The sequence below is a fragment of the Rana temporaria genome, chromosome 9 (genome assembly GCF_905171775.1).
Source record: "Rana temporaria chromosome 9, aRanTem1.1, whole genome shotgun sequence".
NCBI lineage: Eukaryota > Metazoa > Chordata > Amphibia > Anura > Ranidae > Rana > Rana temporaria.
Genome location: NC_053497.1, coordinates 38,918,759 through 38,940,659, shown reverse-complemented (window position 1 = coordinate 38,940,659; position 21,901 = coordinate 38,918,759). Strand labels below are relative to the sequence as shown.

The window sequence follows — 21,901 nt, the reverse complement described above, 5'->3', positions numbered from 1 at the left end:
TATGACTAAATTATTTAATACAGTAGGACAAACTAGATCGTTACCGCCGGAGGCGTTATTAGCACATATCACGGTTATCCCAAAAGAAGGGAAGGACCCAGGGGCATGTACTAGCTACAGACCAATATCATTAATAAATGTAGACATTAAAATTTTGACAAAGATCTTGGCATCCCGCATACAGCCCTATCTATCAAAACTGGTACACTTAGATCAAGTTGGGTTTATACCAACTAGAGAAGCGAGAGATAGTACTATTAAAGTGTTAAATTTAATAAATCAAGCAAACAAAAAGAAGATATCGAGTGTTTTCCTGAATTCAGACGCAGAGAAAGCATTCGATAGAGTGAATTGGGAGTTTATGCTGGGAACAGTAAAACAAATGGGGTTGGGAGAACGGATGTCACAATGGATAGAGGGGGTGTATGCGGGACCCAGAGCCTTAGTAAAAGTGAATGGTGTATACTATGAGCCTCTGGCAATTACAAATGGTACTAGGCAGGGCTGCCCCCTGTCGCCTTTACTATTCGCCCTGACGTTAGAACCACTATTAAATAAGATTCGACAGAACAGAGATATAGTGGGTATTCAACTAGGAGGAAGGGAATACAAAGTATCGGCTTACGCGGATGACATGCTCTTCTCCCTGGTAAAACCACAGATATCCCTTCCAAATTTAATGAAAGAAGTAGAACTTTACGGGAAGATGTCAAATTTCAAAATAAATTATAGTAAATCTGAAGCGATGGGGGTCGCTCTGCCGGAGTCGATTAAAAACAGTTTAGAATATAGCTTTAAGTTTAAGTGTACGACAAGGGCATTGAATTATTTGGGGACACAAATGCCACCAGATTTAAAAGATATTTTTGAGTTAAACTTTAAACCACTACTGGGTACAGTTAGAACAATGCTAGATGGATGGAGTAGAGGAATGCACTCTTGGTTTGGGAGATCTAACATTTTAAAAATGAGTGTAGTGCCAAAATTTCTCTATCTCTTTCAAGCTCTACCAATTCAGATCCCCATGTCCTACTTCAATCAAGTCCGGGCTTTATTCACAAAATTTATATGGGGGAGTAAAAGGCCAAGGATCGGTAGGAAACTATTGATCCTGCCCAAGAAGGCTGGAGGAATATCAGCACCGGATATGCTAAAATATTATCAAGCAGTCCAATTGGGAAGGATAGCAGATTGGAGAAGACATGGGGATTATAAATTGTGGATCACTATAGAGCCACAAATGTGCCCTGTAGGGCAATATGGTGTTATTCAGCATTACCCCTTACAGTTAAAACCCATCCAACGATAGGTCCAACTTTATGGACTGTAAATAAAGTATGTCATTTCTCGACTAAAAACTCCCCCCTCTATCCGATAATAGGAAATCCAGAATTTCAGCCAGGCATGGATTCTCAAATATCTAATAAATTAAAAGAAAATGGTAGATTTCAAGCCTCCCACTTTCTGGGAGAAAGGGGGTGGATGACAATAGGAGAAATAGCACAAGGGGGAGGGAGTTGTGGGATACCGATATGGCAAGTGCGACAGGTACGACATTTTCTGGAGACTCTGGGTGGTGCAGAAAAGTACAAACGGGCACTCACAAAATTTGAGGAGTACTGTGGAGGAAAGGAACCATTAGCCCATATGGTCGCTAAAATTTATACACTGCTGACTGCACCATCAGAAGACTTTAGAATTTCGAGCCTGGTCAAATGGGAGAGAGATTTAGGAGAAACCTTCTCCCCAATACAAAGCCAAAATATTATAAATTTAGCACTAAAATCTTCAAGATGTACGAAAATACAAGAATTAAATTATAAAATATTAACAAGATGGTATTATACGCCAGCGCGTCTAAATATATTTTTGCCTGAAATGTCAGATAGATATTGGAGAGGTTGTGGGGAGAAAGGGACAATGGTGCATACATTCTGGGGATGTCCAATAATACGTCAATTCTGGGAAACGGTACAGAGAATTACACAAGCATTTACGGAATACCAGATTCCAGATGACCCCTCGTTCTTCCTATTACATCATACTGAAATTTCTCCGGTAGGATATATGGGATCAATGATATGTCATTTGATAAATGCGGCAAAAAGTTGTATCGCAACATAATGGAAAGACTCCAGGGCACCTCCAATATCTATGTGGCTGAAAAAAGTAATGAAAATAGGGATAATGGAGAAACTCCTCCCAAGAACAATAGATAAGAAAGAGCAAATTAAAATGATATGTGCACCCTGGGAATTATTTGTACAATCGGAGGAAGGCAAAAAGTTATTAGGGGAATAAGGATAAAGATTAACAGATGGAAGAAAGAAGAGAAATAGAAGAGAGATTATATTGCATTCGGGGGGAGACAGCGGAGGGGGGGGGAGGGTCGATGTATGTTTTCCTTTTTTTTTTTTTTTTCTCTCCGGTCTATGGATATTCACGGCCAGAGGAGTAGATGAGGTGGAGATGGGGGTCTAGAGGTGGGGATAAGAGGGGAGGGAATGGAGGTGTTTAAAATGAGGAAGGAAGCGTGACAGGGATAATGAGGGAATTAGTCCATTATATAGAGAATATATGGATAATTAGGGCGGAGATGGAATACTTGGGGAAGTCGGAAATTTAGTTAAAAGTAGTGAGTATTTTTGTTTATTATACCTCTCTTAGGGGAATGGTCTGAAATTATCAGTGATATAGATATTATAATCTCCTTCGGAAAGTAATTTATGAATAGAAAATAGAGTTGAAGAGAGAGAAGAAATGTAATATCCATATATATGTTGATGTATAGGACTGTGCCTAGTCCTTTTCTTATGTTTTCTGTATCGCTTTCTTGCTCTTTGTTTTTGTTTTTGAAAAGAAACAAAATAAAAAGAAAAATATAGAATAAAAAAAAAAAAAAAGCGCAAATCGTCTTTTACTAACAAGGAATCAGCTAAAAGCAGCCCAAAGGCGAATGAATATAACTTCCCCTTCAGAGTGCCGTCGTACGTGTTGTACGTCACAGCGCCTTGTTAATCATTTTTTAAAAAACGATGGTGTGTGGGCAACATCGGTTTTAATGATGATGTTGGAAAAACTTCGCTTTTTGGACATGCTGAAAAACGTAGTTTTTTTTCATGCCGAAAAATGACCGTGTGTACGCGCCATAAGTCCGATGGAAAAAGTCAGATGGGGCATACACACGGTCGGAATATTCAATAAAAAGATAACGCCAGACTTTTTCTATTGGAAATTCCGACCGTGTGTACACGGCATTATTGCGTGCCTTGTATGAAGTACAAACGTGCCAATCGATACCATACTGTAACGTCTATATACAATATCTCTATTGTACATTCTAGAGCAGTTTTCTGCTGTAATAGCTATTCCTGGTCAATGTACGGATTGTAATTAATTATTTTGTTAGAGTTATAGTAAAAGGTTCATGATTAGACCAATGCCTCTGCTCTAATGGCAGCTATCCACACTAATGGGAAGAGGTGAGAAGCTGGAGGGGGTTCCTCTTTAAATTATTATGCTCCACCAATGAGCAGAAAAAAATTAAAACCAGTATGAGCCATGGTAGGAGCCTGGTTTAGGATTAGTAGGGGACCTACTTGTGCCTTATGTCCCATTTGTTTGCTAAAATGACTTTGAAAATATTTTTCAGGAAAAGAACAACCCAAAAACAGAATTTCATAGAGATAATTTGATAGGAACAGTTATTGACCTGTTCTTTGCTGGGACTGAGACGACAAGTGTAACACTAAGATATGCCTTCTTGATACTTCTCAAATACCCTGAGATACAAGGTAATGCCATCTAACTATGAAACCCCTCACACTCACCTATTTGATCAATGTAAATATAAGAAGGCTGCAGCGCACAACCTTACCAACTTTTTTCAAATCAAAAATAACACGAGTGTTATGTTCAAAAGCAATTTCAAAAGTGTAAATATAAATTAAAATAACTACAGTATGTTACAAATACTGTAAGTGTGCAAATACTTATTTGTAAACGCAGGTGGCTAATATAAATCGAAACATGTTAGGGCTCTTTCACACATGCGGACCGTATGTACGTTTTTCATCCACCCGTTTTCGGATGAAAAACTGACATGCATGTATCCCTATGGGATTGCGGATGTCAGCGGATGAACATCCCCCGACACGCGATCTCATCAGTCTCCGCTATGCTCCGTTTCTGCAGACAGAGGAAAATCCTATTTTTCCATCCGCCTGGGGATCGGATCGGATGAACACTGACAGACGATCCGTGTTAATCCGATCCCCCCATAGAGGAGAGCGGAGATCTGACAGGGCGGTCCCTGCACAGTGTGTGGGAACCGCCCTGTCATCTGCCGGCTCAGCGGTGATCAACGGAGCAATCCCCGCTGAGCAAGCGGGTGTTAAAGGAACGGATCCTCACGGGTGTAAAAGGGCCCTTAAACAAACAAGTTTCATAATAATATATGTGTAGTCCATATAATAATAGTTCATAACCAATGGGTATGATAATGAGTCCCAATGAAAACCAATTGAAAAAAATTGTAACCAATCTTCACATGAAACTCCATCTAGTGAAATATTTCACCCACCTTAAAGTAAATGATTACACCCATATTTTGGTACCATGGGCCAGATTCAGGTACAATTGCGCCCGTGTAACGTAAGCCGTTTACGTTACACCGCTGCAAGTTTTCAGTTTTAGTGCCCGATCCACAAAGCACTTACCTGGAAACTTGTGGCGGTGTATCGTAAATACGTCCGGCGCAAGGCGGTCCAAATCGAATAGGCGGGTACAATTTAAATTACGTGCGCACCCGCGCCGGACCTACTGCGCATGCTCCGTTTCGAAATTCCCGCCGTGCTTTGCGCGAACTGACGTCATTTTTGCGATCGGCGACGTGCGTAGCGTACTTCCGTATTCCCGGACGTGTTACGCAAACGACGTGAAATTTTAAATTTCGACGCGGGAACGACGGCCATACTTTAGACATCAATACGTTTGCTGTCTAAAGTTAAGGCACCCAAAACGACGACTAACTTTGCGACGGGAAACTAGACTAGCGGCGACGTAGCGAACGTGAAAAACCGTGGTGGATCGCCGTAACTCGTAATTTGCATACCCGACGCTGGTTTACGACGCAAACTCCCCCCAGCGGCGGCCGCGGTACTGCATCCTAAGATCCGACAGTGTAAAACAATTACACCTGTCGGATCTAAGGGCTATCTATGCGTAACTGGTTCTATGAATCAGTCGCATAGATACTCTGAGAGATACGACGGAATATCTGAGATACTCCGTCGTATCTCCTTTGTGAATCTGGGCCTATGTACCATGTGACAGATTCACCAGACCCTGTATACCCCCCCCCCCCCCCCGATCTCCTGCTTTGACAGCGAGTGGGGGATCTTCTTATCCTTTAAAAAATAAAGGTTAGCAAGTGTGTATTTCCCTTTAATAACTGGGATAAATTATGAGGCCAGAGTTGTAAGAATAACACTGAAGAAATGACACTTTGCTACAATGTAAAGTAGTGAGTGTACAGCTTGTATAACAGTGTGCATTTTCTGTCCCTTCAAAATAACTCAACACACAGCCATTAATGTCTAAACCGCTGGCAACAAAAGTACCGTATAAGTATAAACCGAGTTTTTCAGCCCATTTTTTAGGTTGAAAAACTCCCCTTCGGCTTATACTCGAGTGAGCCGTACCTTTCATTACTAAAACACGCTGTGTCTCCTGCTGTGTAATGCATTCTGTTTGCCCGTCCATCCTGACTTTTTTTATGAAAGTAAATGCCTGCCCATCTACTACGACTTATGCCGCGTACACACGATCGGAAATTCCGACAAGAAAACTGTGGACTTTTTCTGACAGAATGTTGGCTCAAACTTGTGCTGCATACACACAAATCTTGTCGGAAATTCCGACCGTCAAGAATACGGTGAAATACAACACGTACGACGAGCCGAGATCAATGAAGTTCAATAGGCAGCTCGGCTCTTCTGCTTGATTCTGAGCATGCATGTTTTTTTGCGTGTCCGAATTGCATACAGACGAGCGGATTTTGTACTGTTTTCTACTGTGTGATATCATCCTTCAGGGTTTTTCATGTTAGTAGGCTTTTTTGTATTTTTTTGCATGTGGCAAAACACAAATTAATTCCAATGTATGAATATCACTGATTTCATATAAATGAATAAATGCAGATTTAAAAATATGTAATATTTTTTCATGCTCTTCTCTTTCTGTGGGCTCCAGAGAAGATCCATAAAGAGATCGACAATGTCATAGGCAGTGATCGCTGTCCATCAGTGGAGGACAGAAGTAAGATGCCATATACAGATGCCGTCATTCATGAGATCCAGAGATTTGCTGATATTGTACCAGCAGGACTAATGCATGCAGCCAGCAAGGACACCACATTTAGAGGATATCACATTCCAAAGGTACTCTTCTCAGAGATGTTTCTGTGTTATCTAGCTACAGTATCTATCTATCTATCTATCTATCTATCTATCTATCTATCTATCTATCTATCTATCTATCTATCTATCTATCTATCTATCTATCTATCTATCTATCTATCTCATACTTGCCAACAGTCCAGATTTTCCCAGGACATTTACGAATATCAGACCCATGTCCCAGGCTTAGGCCGTCCAGAAAAGTACCCCGAAAAATCAGTTTTGTCCCAGGCACAGGCAGGTGCTGACTGGGTTGGAGTGTCTGTTCTCCCTTAAAAGTTTCACTGCTCCGCTGTCACCCGGCGCTGCCCAGCGGCGTCGCTAGAGGGGGGCGATTGCCGCTGTTCTATTTTGACAGTAACTTGTGCGGGGGTGGCATAATATACTGTATGTGCAGTATTCTGGTCAGGTAGGCTGGGTTATGGCCGCACCCCTGCCCCATCCTCAAACTACACTTCCTGGCATGCCCCGGGGCTGCTGATGAGTTACTCCCCCTCCCGCTGCCTCTTTAGCAGTACACCTCTGTAACCCGCCCCTTCCACAGCCTGTCCCATTTGACTGAAGAGAAGATGTTGGTGGCTGGAGCCGAGTCAGCACTGAAGAGAATCTGAGAGTCCCTTAAATAAGCCGCCTGGCGCCAACTGGCGTTAGGGACGCACTTCTGCGCACAGTTCGTTGCGTATGCGCACAGGCATTCTGGAAGTATGTTGTTGTCCAGGAACGTGCGCATGCGCACGAGTGTGCGCCAGATTTGAATTAGCAGTTCTCTTACACATACTGAGACGCCGCAGCTCTTATTTTGATTTTACCGCTAACTATTGATCTACGATTCTGTAAGTGCATTCTAATCTTTTATTAAATGGAAGTTTCCATCTTTTATCTTTGAGCAACACTGGATCAGCAACCAGCTACAGCGATCTATAGGTTGTGGGGAAACCTTGGGCCAGATCCACAAAAGGGATACGCCGGCGTATCTACTGATACGCCGTCGTATCCCTGTTTCTATCTATGCGACTGATTCACAGATCAGGTGTAATAGTTTTACACTGTCGGATCTTAGGATGCAGTACCGCGGCCGCCGCTGGGGGCATTTCTCGTCGAAATTCCGCTTTGGGTATGCAAATTAGCACTTACGGAGATCCATGAAGCGGTTTCCCTTCGTGAAGTCTCCGTAAATTGTTAGTTTGCAAACGCAAAGATAGGGTACCTTTTACAAAGTGTAAAGTTAGTACACCTTGTAAAAGTATACCCTTCTTTCCCGCGACGCTGTCCAATTTTTTTTTTTCCCGCCGCATCTCTTTTTTTCCCCGACGCAACTTTTTTTACCCGGTGCGACTCACAAAACTCGGCGCAGCGTAACTTCGCGCAAAGCACGTCGGGAAAATCGCGTCGGGAGCATGCACAGTACGTCCGGCGCGGGAGCGCGCCTAATTTAAATGGGACTCGCCCCATTAGATTGGGCCCACCTTGCGCCGGACGGATTTAAGTTACACCGCTGAAATTTCTAGGTAAGTGCTTTGTGGATCGGGCACTTAGGTAGAGATTTTGCGGCGGTGTAACTTAAATAGGAAAAGTTAAGTTACGGCCCCTCGTTGTGGATCTGGCCCCTTATTCCCTGGGCTAGGTGAAACTGTGTATCACAGTCACGGCTATCTGGTAAGCAGGATATTACTCACTTGGGTATCACTCACTAATTTCCTGGCAATACCAGTTTTAGTTTCTAGAATTCACTACTTACCAAACTTTATTTTCACTCTCTTGGCAAGCATCTTGTCTCATTTTGGATGTTAACCCTTCACGGACTAGTTTTTGGATTTAACCTTTCACTGACTGTGTTGTGTCTTTTTTTGGACTCTGCACTTGTTTTCTCTCTAAATAATTTTAATTTTTTTTTCACATTTTAACCACTTCAATACAGGGCTTTTATACCCACCTCCATACCGGGCCTATTCTGGCACTTCTCTCCTACATGTACAAATCATCATTCTTTTGCTAGAAAATTACTCATAACCCCCAAACATTATATATATGTTTTTTTTAGCAGACACCCTAGGGAATAAAATGGCGGTCATTGCAACTTTTTATCTTGCACGGTATTTGCGCAATGATTTTTCAAACACCTTTTTTTTTTGGGAAAAAAATGGTTTCATGAATTAAAAAATAACAAAACAGTAAAGTTAGCCCAATTTTTTTGTAAAATATGAAAGATGATGTTACCCCTAACATTAGATACCTAACATGTCATGTTTTAAAATTGCGCACACTCATTGAATGGCGCCAAACTTCGTTACTTAAAAATCTTAGGCGATGCTTTGAAAAATTGTACAGGTTACCAGTTTAGAGTTACAGAGAAGGTCTAGTGCTAGAATTGTTGCTCTCGCTCTAACGCACGCGGAGATACCTCACATGTGTGGTTTGAACGACATTTACATACGTGGGCGGGACTTACGTGTGCGTTTGCTTCTGCACGCAAGCTACCAGGGACAGGGGCATTTTCATTTTTTTTTATTATTATTTATTATTTTTTTATATATATATATATATATATTTATCGCTTTTATTCCTATAACAATGAATGAAACATCCCTTGTAATAGGAATAGTGCGTGACAGGTCCTCTTTAAGGAGAGATGCGGGGTCAATAAGACCCCACATCTCTCCTCCAGGCTGGAAGGCATAAGATCGTGAAAAAAAATCAGATATCTAATGCTTACTAGCCTCAATTGCGGCTTTGTTTACTTACGGGTACCTGGGCGTGACGTCATCACATGGCGCCCGGGCCTCCGAGGGTCATAGAGATGATCCCCTCCCGCCGCCTATCAGAACGATCAAGCGGCGGAACCGCCGCTATGATTGTTTTTATGGTGCGCAGGATCGCTGCCGGAACAAAATGATATATGAATGATGCCTCTAGCTGCAGGCATTATTCAGATATCACCACACAAAGTCCAGGATGTCATATGACGTCCCCACCCAGGATAGGAGATCCCCTTTGTGGACGTCATATGACTATGTGCGGTATTGAAGTGGTTAAGGTTTGATAGTAGTTAAATTACACTTGTTATTAATTACTTAACGCTGCACTCTTTCCGATTTTGTTATTATTTTAAGTTTTTTGTATTGAACTTAAGCGTGCGCTGCTTTTATACACTTTATTATTTATCACTATTTTTATTATCACTATTATTAGCGCAGCGTTACCCTTAGGGCAGGGGTCTCAAACTCAAATTACCTGAGGGCCACAACACAAGTTTTCATATCCCATGGGGGGCCGCATGCAAACTTTCAAACTTCAAAAACAGTACTGGTGTCAGCAGACACATTATTAACCCCTAGTATTGGTGTCAGCAAACACATTATTAACTCTGACCACTGCACTGCACACGGACCACTGCACACGGACCACTACACTGCACATGTACCACTACACACAGACCACTATACACTGACCTCTACACTGCATACTGACCACTACACTGCCGACAGACAACTACACTGCCGACAGACAACTACACTGCCGACAGACCACTACATTGCCGACAGACCACTACACTGCCGACAGACCACTCACCATCAGGGCACAGCACATCAGGGTACAGCACATCAAGGCACAGAGCCCAGCAAATCAGGGCACAGCACATCAGGGCACAGCACATCAGGGCACAAGGCACAGCACATCAGGGCACAGGGCACAGCACATCAGGGCACAGCACATCAGGGTACAGGACACAGTGCACATCAGGACACAGCGCACATCAGGGTACAGGGCACAGCACATCAGGGTACAGGGCACAGCACATCAGGGTACAGGGTACAGCACATCAGGGTACAGGACACAGTGCACATCAGGACACAGCGCACATCAGGGTACAGGGTACAGCACATCAGGGTACAGGGCACAGCACATCAGGGTACAGGGCACAGCACATCAGGGTACAGGGCACAGGACATCAGAGCACAGCACATAGGGGTACAGCACAACAGGCCACATCAGGGTACAGGGCACGACACATCAGGACAGGGCATGTCAGGACAAGGCACATCAGGGTACAGGACATGGCACATCAGGGCACAGCACATCAGGACAGGGCACATGGCACATCAGGGTACAGGGCACATGAAACAGCACATCAGGGTACATGGGGCACATGGCACATCAGGGCACATGAGGGTACATGGGGCACATGGCACATCAGGGCACATGGCACATCAGAGCACATGAGGGTACATGGGGCACATCAGGGTACATGGGGCACATCAGGGTACATGGGGCACATCAGGGTACATGGGGCACATCAGGGTACATGGGGCACATGAGGGTACATGGAGCACATCAGGGTACATGGGGCACATGGCACAACAGGGCACATGAGGGTACATGGGGCACATGGCACATCAGGGCACATGGCACATCAGGGCACATGGGGCACATCAGGATACATATGGCACATCAGGGTACATGGGGCACATCAGGATACATGGGGCACAATCAGAGCACATAAAAGCACATCAGGGCACATGAGAGCACAGGTCAGCGTTTACTTGTATTCTTCAAATGCAGAGAATCGCGGGAAGCGTCTGTCATAAGTTCACTTCTCTGTCATGTCACGCTGCTACTCCCCGGCGGCCCCCCCTCTCTTCTCGTCCATCCCAGATGATGTCACAAATGGGGATGGACGAGAAGAGAGGGGGGGCCGCCGGGGAGTAGCAGCGTGACATGACAGAGAAGTGAACTTATGACAGACACTTCCCGCGATTCTCTGCATGCATCTCGATCTACACTTCTGCGGCCACCCCCTTCACTGCCTGCTGGCCATTTATACCCGGTCCGCGGGCCGCAAATGGCCCGCGGGCCGGTACTTTGAGACCGCTGCCTTAGGGCTTCCCCTTTTTTACTTTTATGTTTTTGGTTGTAACATGACAAAATGTGTAAAATTTTAAGGGCTTTGAATCCTTTTTCAAGACACTGTATTTATTCTGTTCCAGTAATTAGCATTGCACTGTAATTTTTGCTTTGACTTTTGAACTTTGTTGTGCTAACTTTCCAGTGCTGGCTAGCTTTAATTATTTATGGTAGGCATAGTTGTGTGTGCAGTTTTTCTTGTATTATACTTACCTAGAGCAGCCTACATGCAAATACAGTCTGCGTGGCAATGCTCACTCCAGCATACTGACATCTACCCATGAAGGCATTCCACTAATGAAGGCAATTTATTATTTGTATAACTCTTCCCAATAGCTAGCTAGTCCACTGCTGGAATCAAGACAAATGGCTCGTGAGAAGAGTAATGAGGCAAGGTGTTGTGTTGTTTTCAGGAGATTATGCACAACACCATGCTGACCCTCACATCAGCACTGATCTGCCTGCATTGCATAGAGACCCGGTGAAGACATCACTAGGTCTAAAAAAGGATATGTAGTCAAAATTGAAAATATTTACAAATATAATTAGCATGTTAACAGTGTTGTCTATTGTAGTTCCTGTATGATGCCACTGTTCTCTAAGTTTTTGCTCTTGTGAAATCCTGTAAATCCCTTTTTATGTAGGCATCCCAACCCTAGGTTGGTAAGGAGCCTTTCTGTTCATCACGCTAGCTGGGAGGAGTCAAGAGATAATAGCAGCAAGTGGAAAACAGAAGGAATAGAACTGCTATTTCCACCAAAGATATGGTCAATAAACTGAGAGAAAATTGTGGTTGCTGTAACTCTCTTCCGGGTGCTAGGGACCAGGCCTCTTGCTCTACACTGTTGAGAGACCTTATACAATATTCTTTATTGTGAGAAAGAATCTGAAGATATACCTGTTGAACAACTCCTAAAGTAGTTGTTCTTTTCTTCAGGTGAGTATTCTGGATCGATCTTTAATTCTTTCTAAGAAGTTAAGTGTAGCCAATAGCTTGGGGAAAGTGGTATTTAGCAAAAAAAACTTGGGTCAGGGGTGAATGATGGTTTCATAATGGAGGATCCACTAAGGGCACTGGCCAGGAAAATTCCCAGGGCACATACGTCCGTCATCAGTGACCCCTTGTCTCATGGACCTCAAGTGTTTGATAGGGTCCTTCTATTGGCTAACCCTAGAACCACTGAGTAGAAAAGTCCTGAGACAAAGGTTATTTGGGACTCCTAATCAGGCCTAGGACTGTTGTAATGTGGAACCTGAGTATGTATGAAGAGTTTACAGACCCTGCAAAGCTGTACCGTGAGCTGCAGTCTGCATTCCTCCTAGTTCTTAACATGCTTTCTTCTTTTTACTACTTTAGTACTTTTTTGTAATTCTTTAACACTACCTTCTTTTTTTGCCTGCATCTGTCTCCAATTAACCAATTAAATTCTTACATTTTTAGGGAACTTTGGTGTTTCCAATCCTAACTTCAGTCTTGAAGGACCCCAAACAGTTCAAAAATCCTGACAAATTTGACCCTGGACATTTCCTCAATGAGAATGGCACCTTTAAGAAGAGTGATGCCTTTATGCCATTTTCAGCAGGTACCATATTGTAGTTAATTACAAGTATAGCTAATCGTTTTTTGGATAGACAGTGGGTTCTTATATAAATCATGTTTGTGTTCTGGAACATAGGCTCAAATTAGAAAGCTAACACATCAGGGTAAGAACCCTTTATTTTCAAAAAGTGACAGTTGTGTTTTCTCTTTTCTTTCCCAGGAAAACGTATGTGTATGGGGGAGGGTCTGGCTCGCATGGAACTCTTCCTTTTTTTTACTACCATTTTACAAAGAGTTACTCTGACACCCACCATGGACAGAAAGTACATAGAAATCACACCAGAGCCCAAGAGCAATGCTTCTAGACCTTGTGACTATGAGATGTTGGCTGTACCTCGCTAAAAGACCATTGTTTACTCTGATGTTATTGATATCGTCTTCATGTTTTAAGAGCACCTATCACTTTACAGTGTGTAAATAATAATAATGAAATATTTTGTGGATTTTTCTCTCTCTCTAATGTCCTTTAAACAAAAAGTCCACGAGCAATAGCACCTGCTGGGGTCCTGAATTTATTCCAAACCAGGGATATCATTTGACTGAAATCCATCTGTTCACCCCATGATTGCGTGATATATCACTTAGGAAACATTATTGCAGGCTCTGCTAGGCCCAGGAATGATATGTGATTAATTCAGTGTTATATGTAAAACACTTTAAAATTGGAAAAGAACAACTGACAGACTTTAGCGGTACAAGAAGAGGACAATGAAAATCCAATAGATAAAATATTGTCTTTATTTCAAAAGTTAAAATTGTTTAACATACTTATCCTAACAGAAAACCATTAGCTCGGTACATATATAACATTTCAATTGTTACGCTTATGTGACTCTATTACTGCTATGTCAAGAGGTCAACACGTTTCACAAATATAGCTTCCTCAGGAACTCTATATCTTGACCACAGATAGAGATGGCATATCCAAACAGAAAGACATAGCGTTTAATCATACTGTATCAAAATATTAGCATAATGCACATCTCAACCTGATTTTGGGATACCCACAAAGAAAGAAACATATTAATCATATGTGTAGCTGCCCACTTACATGTGCCCTAGTATGAGCCAATAAAGTTCATAAAAACAGAGATTTGTGTGTCATGTGTTATCGGAAAGCAGCCTGGTATGTGATGCTGTAATGTCCAATAGTAAGAAGCAGCAGAATATTCCTATATCAGGGAGCAATGAGCAAAATAAACCAACTGGTAAGTATGAAGAGAGAATATTGCAACAAACACCAATCAAAGATATTAACTAGAAAATGCATTTCCTGCAGAAAATGTGTGGGAATGCTGAATAGCTGAATTATTAAAGCTAACTGGATGAATAGCTTAAATCCGTAAGAATAACATTTCCTGAAATGATCACTACACTTAAACAGCCTTTTCACAAAAACTGTAATAGATATCAAACTGAAAAGATATAGCCGGATAGCTGAATATTTTGTGAACATTTTAAAGTTTGTTTGGCGTCTGTAGGTGAAAGTATGAAGGAGCTGAAACTTTTGGGAGCGGAAGAAGATTTTAAGGATTTGAAAGAATATAAAAAGGTTAATATTTTAAAAAGTATAAATGGTACAAAAACAATTGAAGAAGTCTTATCGTTAGCTGAAAGAGATAAATATTTTAAAAGTTGAATGGTTTTAATAGCTGAAAGTATGCAAAAGTTACACAGAGCCAAAAAACGTACAGAATAATGGAATTGAGATTAAAGATAAATAAAAAAATGAATAACAATAGTGGGACTGGTGAAGTATTCCCACTAATAACAATACTGGGAATGCTTGGAGAGCATTCCCACTAATAATAAAAAAACGAATAACAATACTGGGAATGCTTGGAGAGCATTCCCACTAATAATGGTGATAATTATAAATAGCACATACTAGATATGCAGATGCAAAGATATATGATCAACACACACAGTCTAGACTTAAGGTAAGGGGAATTATATAACAGTTTTCTAGTAAAAAAATAATAATAATAATAAAAATGGTATAAATCTCTCCCCTATTTTGTAGACTCTATAACTTTTGCGCAAACCAATCAATATACACTTATTGTGATTTTTATTACCAAAAATATGTAGAAGAATACATATCAGCCTAAACTGAAGATTTTTTTTTTAATTGGGGATATTTATTATAGCAAAAAGTAAAAAAATATTGTGTTTTTTCTTCAAAATTGGCGCTCTTTTTTTTTATAGCGCAAAAAATTAAAACCACAGAGATGATAAAACACCACCAAAAGAAAGCTCTATTTGTGGGGAAAAAATGGACATCAATTTTGTTTGGGTACAAGATCACACAACAGCGCAATTGTCAGTTAAAACGACACAGTGCCGTATAGCAAAAAAATATTCTGGTCATTGAGCAGCCAAATCTTCCGGGGCTGAAGTGGTTAATAGATCCTTTTTTTTTTATCCCCTTATTCGTCAATCTTTTGAAACCCTCCTTGAATTTTATTGTAGGGTTTTCTTCTAAAATTGTGTAGGTTTCTCTATCCTGGAGTAGACAAGCTGCTGAGAGGCTGACCCGGCCACCCCCGGCCCTCTCCACAGCCCAGTGCTCCAATGAGCAAGTAGGGGGCAGAGCAGAGAGCTGTGACTGAAATCTACAGCTCTCTCTACAGTGCTTGGGGAGGTGTGAGAACCCGAGTGATCAGTGGTGTTTGATCGCTCGGTTCTCAGTATAGAGGTGCCAGGGGACAGATGCAGCATCGGACTGATGCTGCATCCACCGAGGTAAGTATGGTTCAGGGAAAAAAACTTTACTTCTCTTTTGGGCTTATCCAAGTCATCCAATACCATGGGGCCAATTTACTAAAATTCATTGGTGCAAAATCTGGTGCAGCACTGCATAGAAACAAATCAGCTTCCAAGTTTTTTTGGCAAATTGAACGAGCTAAAGTTAGAAGCTGATAGGCTACCATGCACAGCTGCACCAGATTTTTTACACTCCAGTTTTAGTAAATCATCCCATGCTCGTAAAAACATCAACAAATTGATTATTTTTATTTTGAGTGTTAAAAGCTGACTAATTCTTCAAAGAAGTGTAGCGCATCCCCTAAGGAGCCATTGGTGGACTTATTCCTTTCTCCCAGTTAGAGCACACACTGTCAGGCAAACAGCATTTACTTCACTCTTCCACTGGCTTATTATGAGCGGTCTATGAGTGTCTTTATAGGGTTTTTATTGGAACATTGAACTTAGATGGGGCGAAGGAAGCATGGGATACCCCAGAACTGAACACTTTGAGGACTCCTTAGCTATCTTGCTGAACTGTAAAAAAATGGCCCACGTAAATCTGATGGTGACTGACACTTCTCCCATAAACCAAACACTATAAATAGTTACTGACTTTCCAGCACTTGGATTAGTTACTCACACAGTCACAGGATCATTGGTTGTCTCCTTCCGATATCCACCAGGCTCTTCTCAGTGAGGGATATACAGACTCATACCACCATGGGACAGCTGGACACTTTCCCCCAATTTCCTTCTTATAGACTCTAGTGAACTTCTCTAAACCTAGATGGATTCCAGGACTAAATTTGCAAATAGGCCCACCAGCTAAGTTTAGTTGGGACCACAATGTTTTCTTATTAGGCTTCTCTAGACCTGAAAAAGGAGGCCACGACTTCGAAACATGGTGTCATAGAAAATGTGTATACATGTGTTAGAGGAGACAGCACATCCAGCACGACTCCCTCCCCATGCTACAAGTGACATCATACTGAACAGCACATGACTGGTTTACTGCTAGTGTGCTTGCTGAACTAACCACATCCCTTATTACTTACCCAATTTACTAGATTAACCACATGACACCTTCTGGATTAAATAGCCAACAAAGACCCCTTTATTAATTCCAAAAGATAACATATAAATAACTTACAAAAATAACCATTTTAATAAATATATATATATATCTTTAAATAAATATATGTATTTAACACATAAACATTTTTAACCCAAACAAATTTCTTTAACTGCTGCGTCTGATGTTCCTAAAAGAAGGTACAAAATTGCTATTTTCATCGGCTGTCCACCGTCACCACAGTATCTTGGCCTCTAGCCGTGATCCCACCACTCAGAGACAAATGACTTGTTCCTTCTTTCACCTTTCAGCCCGATGACCAATAGCCCATATAACCCAATAGGGAAGGTGCCCTTACCAATACAGGCCCCCAACCCGTACCAACCATATATGATATATACATATAAATATATATATATATATATACCACCCACCATCCGACCCTCAGGAACCAGAGACCCCTGCCACCAACCCGAAACACAAAAAAACATAAAAAACACACAAACCCATACCAGACAGCCTTCTAAAGGGAGGGAGGGATAATTCAGAACTGTGTGTTATCTCTTTCACCGATCGCGTCGGAAAGACCGGCTCCGCCCCCTAACTAACTATTGGGACACAGAGCATGCTGCTAGCCCCGCCCTGTGAACCCAATAACAACCCTATCTACCTCACTTCCTGGTGCAAACCGCTCATCGTCCCCCCAGTCATGCGGCCCCTGCACTAAGGTTCCCTTTCGCTCCGGGGCTTTCTTGAGATGAGGAAGCAGACTCCTAGCTTACACACCAACATCTCCATGCAACACTGCTGCCTTGCGAGCCAATCAATCTATATAGACCAGGAGAGGAGGCTTGAATCAAGCTGTATAGGTGAATACACATCTTATGTTTGTGAGTGCAATCCTCATATTTTTAATTGCTAATTTACAATAAAAACAGTGTTACACTAGGTAGCCTTTGCACTCTCTCTTTTTGTATTGTTTTAGATTCATGTCCGCCACCCAGTGGATTTGTGAGAGAGCTGCAGCACCTAGGACAAGAGAACTTATCATATAGACTTTCATATAGACTGAAATTGGTGTAGAAGTGTGTATGGGGACAGCACTGTTTTTGTTTTTTTGTGTGTTTCTCTAGCACACCTCCCCATGGATTGGCTGGAGCCCCATAAAAAATTCAGACTGCTTACTTTGTTCTTCCTCCAAATATAACTCTAGAATACAGAGGGAAGTAATTAGAACAGTAACCTGTGAGACACTGAGCAGGCCTGAACAATCAACCCCTGCTCCTCTGATTACAGAGGAGCTAATTAAATTTACTGCCTACTCTAGTCTAGGAGGGTGCTACAGAAGTACGCTGGTATGATGGCTGTGCCCGAGATTCTTCGATTGGACTGACCAAAAAGTATATTTTAACAAGTGCGTATGTATTTTTGAATACTGACATAGGTTTTAAATTTATTAAAAATTAAAAGATAGATACCCCAATCAAATTGTAAATGCTCTCCCCTTTGTTGGATTGTGGGAACTCACTTGTTTTGTCTGCACTTGATTCTATAATCTCACAATTAAAATGTGTTTGATTCAGATATAATTTTTATTGTCTAGTATATGTCCACATTTAAAGGGAGGAAAGAAGATTGAAGATGCACATGTAGCACTACCCCCCAAGGAGCTGCTGGATATTTTCAGGCGGCATGTTACCTCTATTTCATCGTTGTCCAGGGTAATGGATGAGAGTAGAGAAAGTTCAATGTCCACACTTTACACTTCCCCTTTAAAGATTTATTTGCTGAACTTAGTAAAAGAATAAAATAAGTGGTTGAAGAGGTGGAAGGGTAACAGGTAAATATGTTCAGGTGTATTAATTCAGTTAGGAAACACTCCTGCTTCCAACGACACAGCTCTCGTCGCCACTCTAGCCAGAGTGGGTCGTGTGCACCTGGATAGGTTTCTTTCACTAACCTAGCAGCCAGAATGTCACACAGAACATGGTACAGTCTCTGCCACAGACCTTCCCACAGATGGAGATACTTTTGGTCCGGAATCCTTGTAGCACAGGATTCAACACCCGGATCTCTCCAGATTAACTTCTTGCAGAACTTGGAACTGACAGGCGATCACCATCAAGCCTTTCAGTAAACGGTGCATCCTTTGATGAAGTTCAAGGCCATTCTTGAGACACCAGCCTCGTGCTCGGTCCTCTCCAAGATAGGTCCTTCATTAAGCGGCTTCCTCCCTCAGGACGGACAGCACACGATCACCCTTAAAAGTGTAGACCCAATCTGCTTACTGGGCCTACTTAGAAGATCACAACCCCGGACCAACGTGATCCGAAGCCAGGATTACAGGCACACGCACCCCTGGCTAGGAGGGCCACACACGGGGTGGGGGGACGACAGACCCAGGATTGATGACCCCAGTCCAATGACATCTGTCCCTTAAGTACCCCTCCTCAGCATGCACAGCGGGACGATCAACCCCCACTGATTGGCTGCCAAGGGGGAACACCCAAATTACCTTGACCTAGCTGCTGCTACCCTTGGTCTGGAGTAGGAACAACACCCCAGGCGAACAATAGTGGTCATTCACAGCACAGCCATGGCTGGAACAGAAGTCAAATTTACTCAAAATCACACATGTCTGAGTCAACTAACTCTCAGACTTTCCCCTAAATTTAAAGCAGCACCAGCCCAACAGGAGCAGGCCACTACACACATATGTAGTTTATGTATTACATTTTGTGCTTTTTTTTTTTTAAGGCATTTGTTAACTCAAAAAAATAATTGATTCTGGTCCCTTAAAGCAGATTATACAGCACAGTGCTTGTGCTATAGAATCTGCCCCCTCTAAACTCGAAAAAATAAAATTAAAAATGAATCTGCCACTTCCTGTATGCCCTCTCTAATCAGACCACGATAACCAGGGCTGCATCACCCTGATCACCGTGGTCGAAATGCCTCCCTCTGTGATAGGCTGTGCTCTCTTCCCCTCTCCCCCCCCCTCCTTCCTGCCATCTCCCTCTCTGTCTGTCTCCGGGCCCGGCCCAGCCCTGCCCCCGCTGCTATTATTGTAATAATAAAATATTTAATTTGTCACTGCCAGGCCCTCTATGCACACCGTGTATGTTGTTTTATAACAAATTAACAAAGTTATCTGACTTCTATAACGGTGATAGATTTATTTATTTTAACACATTTCAGGCATCAAAAGGAGCCCCCATTTCAGAGCAACATAATTATTTTCAAATACAAACTTTCTACGAAACTCACTACCTCAAACCATCAAGCTCTTTTTTGACAACTTATGAACACATAGACCTCGTACACACGATCAAGGAACTCGTTGTAAATGAAATATCGTTTTCCTCCATGAGTTCATTGTTAGGCTTGTCGAGAAACTTGACAAGCTTTCTTTGCGTACACACTGTCAAAACAAAATCTTGTTGTTCTCAAACGCGGTGACGTACAACACATATGACGGCAGGGGAAGTTCGATTCCACTGGCACAACCCTTGGGGCTGCTTTTACTAATCTCATGTTACTGCAAGTTAAGTAAAAGTTTGGTAGGAGTCACTTTTCAGTCTGTTACAGCGTGACAAATGTGCTATCTCCATTACAAACGCTACTTTTACCGAAGGTGCGCTCCCGTCTCATACTTTATTCTGAGCATGCGCGGGTTTCTAAGCATACACACGAAGGAGTTTCTCGTCAAAAACCAGCCCCGACGAGGAACACGACAAGGAAATTGAGACTCCCAACGAGGAAAAAGAGAACTTGTTCTCTTTTTTTCTCGTCGAGTTCCTCGAAAGTTTTCTCGATTAACATATACACAACCGTTTTCCTCGGCAAAAAAGCTCTGCCACCAAGTTTCTTGATGGATTCTGTCGAGGAAAACGGTCGTGTGTACCAGGCCATACGATTTAAGAACACACCAGGAAAGGGTCTTATATCAACTCTATATAATAATCTCAACACCCCTGCCTCTACAGATAAGTTGCATGCTCAACTATTTTCAGCCCTAAAAAAAGGGTTTAAAAACTCAGCTTATACTCGAGTATATACGGTAGTTATATGAAGCCTAATTTATCCATATGATATGTTAAGTCACCGTACATATGAAAATGTAAATTTTTAAGTATTCCCTTAATATACTATTTTACATCCGTATGTTCTACCAATGTTGCTTCAAATATTTGTAAAAAAAACTTTCTTCAATAAAAAGTTTATAATCAAAAAAAGACTGACAGTTTTTTGTTTTCATTATTACAAGAATGTCCATTGCAGTAATTACTAGAATGGTTTCTTTTAATTGTACCATGCAAGTTTTTCACTGGAGGGGAAACTATAAAAAAAACTCTAAGGCAAGAGTAAAAAAAACTTGTAGTTATACCTCTGTAATTTTACAGTCACCAAGAGCATGTCATAGATGACTCCAAGTGCATAAATTCTGACATGCCAATATGTTTTACTTATATAATTTTTTGTATTTTTTATACTGTCGCACATAATTTTATTTCTGTACTAGGCTTTTCTGAGTAATATTATCTTGGTTTAGTCAATGAACGCTTGAGAAGACTTTGATTAAAGTAAAACTTTATCATAATCATGTGATATTTAAAAACCTGCTGGGTAAGTAATGATTAGGAAAGCTTTATAATCTATTACACAATATGCCCTGAACCAAACTCCAACACACCCTTCCTGTCCTCAAATTATAATTTGAAAGTTGTCAAACTTCACCTCACAAGTAAATACAGCAGTTTGTGGTTTCGAGCCAGTACAGAGATTATTGTCAGGATGGCGGTGAATGTGGCAGCAACACTTCTCCTCACTTCTGGAGTCACTCTCCTGATTTATCTTCTTAAATGGTGGATAAATGTAAAGAAGAAAGACTTGCCACCAGGGCCGACCCCTCTGCCACTTCTAGGGAATGTTCTGCAGATCAGCACCTCTGAATTGCCACAATCTCTGGTGAAGGTAAGAGTAATTACATTGAATATTCTAAAACAATGCACTCTTCTTGTATTCTAGGAAGAAATCTCTCATAATGTCAAGAAAAGATGGGATTGTTCAGTCTAAGAGTCCAATTTACCGTATATACTCGAGTATAAGCCGAGTTTTTCA

At 41.7% G+C, this 21,901-nt stretch overlaps 2 protein-coding genes across 2 annotated transcripts in view; both read left to right on the top strand.

Annotated features, from left to right (window-relative positions):
• The window catches only part of LOC120913348 (cytochrome P450 2G1-like), a 40,575-nt gene extending 26,524 nt beyond the window's left edge, over window positions 1-14,051 (top strand). The window contains exons 6-9 of the mRNA XM_040323223.1: window positions 3,653-3,794; window positions 6,253-6,440; window positions 12,802-12,943; window positions 13,121-14,051. Coding sequence (XP_040179157.1) covers window positions 3,653-3,794; window positions 6,253-6,440; window positions 12,802-12,943; window positions 13,121-13,302 — 654 coding nt within the window. The 3' untranslated portion in view covers window positions 13,303-14,051. The remainder of the gene's footprint in view (window positions 1-3,652; window positions 3,795-6,252; window positions 6,441-12,801; window positions 12,944-13,120) is intronic.
• Window positions 14,052-21,512: 7,461 nt separating this feature from the next.
• Window positions 21,513-21,901, top strand: part of LOC120913346 (cytochrome P450 2H2-like) — a 46,819-nt gene continuing 46,430 nt past the window's right edge. The window contains exon 1 of the mRNA XM_040323219.1: window positions 21,513-21,754. Coding sequence (XP_040179153.1) covers window positions 21,575-21,754 — 180 coding nt within the window. The 5' untranslated portion in view covers window positions 21,513-21,574. The remainder of the gene's footprint in view (window positions 21,755-21,901) is intronic.